General features: G+C 41.1%; 1 protein-coding gene across 1 annotated transcript; it reads right to left on the bottom strand.

The window, feature by feature from the left end:
• Positions 1 to 1671: 1671 nt before the first annotated feature.
• LOC143892668 (uncharacterized) lies at positions 1672 to 6536 on the bottom strand. The gene is made up of 2 exons (XM_077397443.1): positions 3445 to 6536; positions 1672 to 2550 (listed from the first exon to the last, which is right to left on the bottom strand). The coding sequence occupies exons 1-2, from the start codon at positions 6230 to 6232 to the stop codon at positions 2048 to 2050; spliced, it is 3291 nt and encodes a 1096-aa protein (XP_077253558.1). The 5' UTR covers positions 6233 to 6536; the 3' UTR covers positions 1672 to 2047.
• Positions 6537 to 7054: the final 518 nt, after the last annotated feature.

The raw sequence follows: 7054 nt of genomic DNA, 5'->3' as shown, positions 1-7054 counted from the left end.
TTACTTTGACATAATTTTTGTCTTTTTTTCCTATAAGGATATTTTTGTCATTTTATGAGTAAAAAAAAAAAGAAAAAAATCTACCATGGGTAATTTGGTCATGGATTGGATTTGCAAAATTCACTGAAATGTAATGACCCATCACTCCATTGTAGATTGTGAAACTAGAAGAGTACTTATGCTAATAAGGCAAAGTTGGAGATGATCTACAGTAATAACGTATCCACAGTGGAAACCAACAAAAGAGTTATTTGGATCATTGAACAGTATAATTTCACATGAACTTTTGCTTCTCTGGAAAAGTAGGGCCAATCCCTATCCACAATGGGTCCACCAAATGAATAGTCTTTATCTAATGTGTCTCACTCTCACCTCTATTGTCTTTAGTTTTTGGCCCCAGCGAAGAGGCCATTTTGCACACATAAATCTCTTTCACTAATTAATAATAAATTAAGGGGGAAAAGGCAATACACTCTTTCTTCCACCAACACAACCTCTTAAGACAGACACAGAAAAAGAGGAAAGAAGGGCCGTGAATGTGATACCCACACAACACTTTTAATTGCAATCGTGTTGAAGGTTTTTGGAAGCTGTGGAAGTCTATTAAAAGAAGATTTAAAATATGAAAAGAAGGGTGCCAGTAGCAAAATAATGGAGCGAATTTCAGTTTTTTTTTCTGTATTAACATATGAAAAGAAGGGTGCCAATATAAAAATATTGGAGCGAATATCAGTTTTTTTTCTGTATTAAAATAAAGAATATTCTCTGGCTCTCACGTGGTATGGGAAAGGGTTGAGGGGTCCACATTTTGCATGAAAACATAGGAACTAGGAAGCTTCCTGTTTGGCACTCCCAAGTCCCAACACGACACAAAACCTCACAACATGCTCATTCTCACAAACTTCGAAAAAACCTTCCTACACAAGCAAAAATCTACTCCATCCATTCCATTGCTTCTCATCTTTACCTTCCCTAAAATAACCTTATGTGAATGCCTATGCTCTAGAGGGTTTTTTATACAAAGAAGCCCCCATAAAAGGTTTTTGTTTTATGGGTTTTGCTAACGAGTGCCCTAAGGGCACTGTGGTTAAGGTGCATTGGGAAAGAATATTTACACATGATTTTATAAGGAAATCTCAAAACGGGTGTAAGAGTTTAAAATTATGTGTAAAATGATTGGATGTTTTCTTCTCTAATGTACCTTAACCAGTGCCCTTAGGGCACTTGTTAGCAAAACCCATTGTTTATAAGGAAGTCCCCGTAAATCTTTATGTTTAGTGTGTCATGTGGGAAATGTGTTTCCATTTGGAGGGCCTACATTGACAAAGCTGTTGGAGAAAGCAAGGCTTTTTTAAGGTTTTTCTCTGAGCGATCCTTGATCTACCAAGAGTGAGCCGGTGACTGTATTGATTTAAGCATTTGGCTAGGATAGAACCGAAGACTACTTAAAACTCCGTTCTGAAAACAGGGAGCATCTTCAGTGTTCGGATTACACGCATCACCAGCGGATTTCATATGATCATATCAGCAGGAGATTTCTGCTTATATAAGGTTGATTAAAATTCAACAAGTCACCCTTATTTGAATTTAAAATTATATGCAAATATGACTAGCAACATATAAGATTATGTGCAAATAGAGTTTTACGGGTAAATGGTGCGTTATGGCTATTTTTACACTTGTTTTTTTTATATTTCCTTGAATAAAATGTCCTAAAGTTCATGGAATTAAACAAGGATTAATACAGGGACACCTAATTATATTTTTACAGCAAGATCCCATGGTTAATTTTATTAGCATTATTAAAAGGGACTGACCGTGGTCTCGATGAAATTCAATGACCAAAATGCCCTTTATCAAGGCCCTAACCTCGATACATCCCTACTAGGCTAGACATTTTTCTTCTTCTTTATACATCGTTCTCATCTTGCTAATGAAACCAACAGGACCCTGTTATCTTTACAGTTGCCAAAATACCCTCATGACTTGAGATAGGCCAATCTTTTTGATTACTCAAGATTTTGTTTCCCCCCTTCTTCTAATTTTTCTAATAAATGTTTCTTCCAGGACAAGCACTCCCAGAAGAAGATGAGTAGGCCAAGGAGAAATGTGAAGACCCATGAAGGAGCAGCTGGGAAGGCATGACTATTGATGAGTAAGAGGGCACTTCAGGCCGCTTTAACGCGTCATCATCAGCGACTTTGTGGGTGTCGGGCCCCGTAAGTGGTTCGTGTCCAATCTCTCTTAGCAATGCAGCCACGTCTTTCATTGTAGGTCGGTCCTCAGCACGATTGCTTGTGCAGAGGAGAGAGATCCCGAGAGCCTGGAACATTTCTTGTATTTGGGAGTTGGGGCGACCCCGGAGTTTCAGATCAAGCATCTCAACATGGTCACGTTTGCTTCGAAGATGTTCACGTACCCATTGGACCACATGCTGACCATCTGGGAATGATGGGTCCACCGGTCTCTTTCCAGTTATGATCTCTAGTAGAACTACTCCATAGCTGTAGACATCACTCTTCTCAGTGATTTTTCCCATGCAAGCATACTCTGCAAAAACATTTTATTGTGAGAGTTGATTTTTAATTTTCTAAGAGCACACTTAGAATTATTAAAAATAAATGAAGATACAAGAAAATAAACAAATGGGTATGACATGTGGAAAAAATAAATAAATAATTTAGGGTCTAATAGAGTTTAATGTCATGAAAAATAAGTTGGGCATTGCTAGAAAACTACATTTTCTGTGGAAAAATTTTCGAGTTTGGAAAGAAAAAACCAGAGTCTAATAGAAGGAAATATTCAATTTAGGAAAAAAAACAAGGAAAATGGTTTACCCAAATGCAAGAAAACACATTCTCACCCCAGCAAACAGCCACTAAGACGTTGTTTGTTTAACATTATGACAATCGGCTGTCATAATCTTGAGTCCAATAATTGGTTTTGGATTAAAAAATCAAAATTTTGAGTCAAATAATTGGTTTTGGACTCACAATCGGTACTCATAATCTTGAACAAATTGTGTTTAGAAAAGTAAAACGACCTTATCGGCTGCACAACTATTATTTACATCAAAATTATGTCTTCGTAAAATTGCTAAATTGATCTCATTTATGAAAATTATAGGGCAAAATAGTCATTTCCTTACATAATGAGCCCAACTATTACTAGCATTAAAAGGGATTTGCTACGCCATTTTGCGGAAACCCATTTCGTGGCTGGCTTTTGATCTAACAACGTCGGATGAATTAAACGAATAAGACAAAATTGTTTTCGGGTCATGATTTTTTCGCCCAGCTGTAGGATAATGCGCCCCACTTTTAACGTGTACCCGGGGGGCGAAAAAATCATCTCCCTTGTTTTCTGCAAAATTGCCTAGCCCATCCCAGGATGTAATAACGACAAAAGTAGTAAGAAGATGTAGGAACAAGTAAACGTACGCACCAGGCGCAAAATAGCCATACGATCCAGCGAACCGCGGGTTGGACGACCAAGAGCTTTCAACCCTCGAGCCCTCCTCGTTGTCACCCACGACCTTGGCTAGCCCAAAGTCAGCCAGGCAAGCCTCATACCGCTCCCCAAGCAGGATGTTGTTAGCCTTCACATCCCGGTGCAAGATAGCAGGCACGCAGTCGTGGTGCAAATAAGACAGCCCCTCAGCCACGCCCAACGCTATCTTGAGCCTCGTTTCCCATTCCAACACCCCTACGCACCCTCCCTCATGCAGCAAAGCCCCCAGAGTCCCGTTCCGAACGTAGTCATAGAAAACCAATCGCGTCTTCCTGTTCGTTGCCCACCCAATCAGACGCACTATATTCCGGTGCCGGATTCGGGCCAACGTCGATATCTCCGATGAGAATGCCGACGCCAAGAAATTCTCCGACGACCGGAATCTCTTCACGGCGATCGTTGTTCCTGACGGAATATTCGCCTTGTATACAACCCCGGACCATCCCTTACCTATCACATTGCCAGCTGTCAGGCCCAATGCCACGTCAGATATTTTAAAATCCAGCTTCTGATATAATGTCACATCCCAAGGTGGGCCCAGATCCACGTCATTTTCTCCGCTTCCTCCTTTACTGGCCCCACCGTTGCCACGTCGGCGTAATAAGATGTAGAACGCTGCCACAAGTAGCGCACTCGCGGCGCACAATAGCACCACCGTCATAACGTGCGCCACCCTTTCGGAGCTCTGGTTCTTATTGAGAAGGTTTTCTAAGAATGGGGTGTACGGAACGTGGGAGGAGAAATTGTTGGACGAGACATTGAGCGAGACGAGATTTTGGAGGGCGGAGAGATATTGGAGGCCACCGGAGAGGTGGTTGTGGGAAAGGTCGAGGACTCCGAGCTTGTCCAGGCGGGAAAATTCCACCGGAATCTCGCCGGAGAGATTGTTCCAGCTGAGATTTAATGAGATCACGAGCGCCGGAATCTTCCCTAGACTCCCCGGGATCTCACTGGAGAATCCGTTCTGGCTTAGATCCAAGAGCTGGAGCTTGGTGCACGTGCCGATCTGCGGAGGGATAGAACCCGAAAACCAATTTTTCGCGAGCACTAGTTTGGTCAACGAAGTCAACGATCCAAGGTTAGGGTTTAAATATCCTCCGATTAGGTTTTCCGAGAGGTCAACGAATTGGAGCGAGACGAGATCTCCGAAATCCGGCGGTAGTTTTCCGGCGATTGAGTTGGAATGCAGGTCGAGGAACGTCAGATTCCGGCAAAGAGATAACTCCGGCGGGATGATTCCGGTCAACAGGTTAGATCCGAGATCCAAGAAGTTCAAATTTTGAAGATTCCCTATCTCTAGCGGGATTGATCCTTCAATTTTGTTGTTGCTGGCTCGGAATCGGACTAAAGATGAGCAATTCCCGATCTCCGGCGAGATCTCACCGGAGAGATTATTGGAGAGGAGGAGCAATTTGTTGAGATTATTTATCTCGAAGATTCCTTTAGGAATTGAGCCAATCAGACCGTTTTGAGAGAGATCAAGAGCCTCGAGATTCGTGCATTGTGCGATCTCCGAAGGTATATTTCCCTCGAGCTTGTTTTGCCACAGATAGATCAATGTGAGATTCCTCAACCGTCCGATTTCCGGCGGGATTGTGCCGGAGATCTGATTGTTGTCGAGCTCTAAATGCCTTAAGCTAAGGCAATTCGCAAGCTCGGCCGGAATTTCACCGGATAATTGATTCTCACTCAATTGTAGCTCTTGCAAAGAGCTCAGATTTGCAAGTGATTTAGGAATACTTCCAGTGATTAAATTCATCGATAAGTCGATAAGGATCAATCCATTGCAATTTCCGACCTCTGGAGGGATTACACCAACCAGATTATTTTGCCAGAGCAGTAAATTTTGAAGCTTTTGCAAATTTCCTAATTGAATAGGGATCGAACCAGATAAGGAATTTTCATAAAGATATATGCTTTGTAACTCAGTACATTCGCCGAGTTCCGGCGGGATCTGGCCGGAGAGAAGTGCGGTGTAGATAGCAAGTGTTTGTAGCTTCTTGAGCATTCCTAAAGAAGGAGGGAGAAATCCTGAAATGCTAGTCTCAGCAAGGCCTAACATGGCCAAATTACTACAATTACCAATCTCTATTGGTAAAGGACCTTCAAGATTCTTGTTTCCACCAGCTCTAATCACTTCTAAGTTCTTCAAATTCCCAATCGTGGAAGGGATTATTCCGCTGAGTTGATTATCATACAAAATCAACCATCTAAGACTAGAGACATTTCCAATCACGACAGGAATAGCTCCTTCTAGTAAATTTGAATTGAGATAAAGTTTCTCAAGCTTGCTCAACCTGCTGATCTCGTTTGGAATCGAGCCAGTAAAACTGTTTCCACTCAAATCTAAGTGAACTAGTTCGTGAATTTCTCCCAATCCAGAAGGAATCGAACCAGTGAGATTCGTTCCAGATAAAACAAGCTTGTTTAAGGACTTGAGTGAGCTTAAATTGGAAGGAAAATGGCCGAATAAATTCAGATATTTGAGATTGAGTTCTACAACTTCATTGTTAGCATTGCAATAGACCCCGAACCAATGGCAGGGGCTCTCGTCGCTTAAATTCCAGTTCTTTAAAGCTTCTACTGATCCATTCAAGCTCTCCTTCCATTTGAACAGAGCTTCTCCTTGTTCATCTATGGCGAAAGCAGTGAAAAACTGAGAGTTTGATAGAGAGAAGAGAAAGAAGAAGAGGAAGGAAAAGATAGATGGATTGAAAAGCATTTCTAAGTTAGTTCTAGTATAATGTGAGGACAAGGGATTTCAGAATTGGGACAATGCAAGAAGAAGAAGAAGAAGAAGAAGAAGAAGAAGAAGAAATTAGAGAAACCTAGCTTTTTTATGAGAGAAATTAAAAAAAAAAGAGATGGGTTTGGAACACACAATCTCGAGATCCAAAAACAGCTAGGCCATGATGTTTGGAGCAGTGAAATGGAATTTAGAGAGTGCTTTTTGATTTGTTTATGAGTAGTGGAGAGGGAGTTTTTTTAAGGGAGGGAGAGATGGAGGTGAGTTCTGAGTAGCTTTGTCTGTGTATTTTATAGGCATTATCTCTTTCTTACATAAGGTGGTAACGTGGCCTCATGCATTTTCTTGGAAGATTTTTCATCTCGAGAGAAATTAGATTCTCTTTCTTTGTCGTTAATTTGGAATTGAATGGTGATCGGAAGCAAGCTTTAAAATTTCGGTTTCCGTACTGGTTTCGGACCCTGAAATTTAGAAATTTCGACCGAAATTTCGGTCGAAATCTGGTACAAAACCCAAAGCCAATATTTTATTCAACATTAAATTTCGGTGAAATATTAAATTAATATTAAAAAACAGATTTTTTGGGTCAAATTTAGGAAAAACCGAAATTTCGACCGAAATTCCAAAATTTCAGCCGAAATAAATGAGCGTTTCGGTTTTTATCGATTTCAGGTGTCGGTCTCCACCGAAATCCAAAATTTCGGATTTCGGTCGAAATTTAAAACGATAATTTGGAAGTGGGTAAGTGTTGGGCCCACCATCATAGGTCGTGGACCTAATTACACCTGGCAAGTGATC

Source organism: Tasmannia lanceolata, unplaced genomic scaffold, assembly GCF_043159265.1.
Source record: "Tasmannia lanceolata isolate RefF3 unplaced genomic scaffold, GAP_Taslan_0.1 ptg000015l, whole genome shotgun sequence".
Taxonomy (NCBI): Eukaryota; Viridiplantae; Streptophyta; class Magnoliopsida; order Canellales; family Winteraceae; genus Tasmannia; species Tasmannia lanceolata.
The sequence above is the reverse complement of the archived record's forward strand: the minus strand, read 5'-3'. Positions and strand labels throughout refer to the sequence as shown.

Excerpts from the sequence above, each read along its gene's own strand:
- LOC143892668 (XM_077397443.1), bottom strand. The coding sequence starts at position 6,232 with ATGCTTTTCAATCCATCTATCTTTTCCTTCCTCTTCTTCTTTCTCTTC. Across the intron at positions 2,551-3,444 it reads GTATGGCTATTTTGCGCCTG|AGTATGCTTGCATGGGAAAA; the intron begins GTGCGTACGTTT and ends ATGTTTTTGCAG.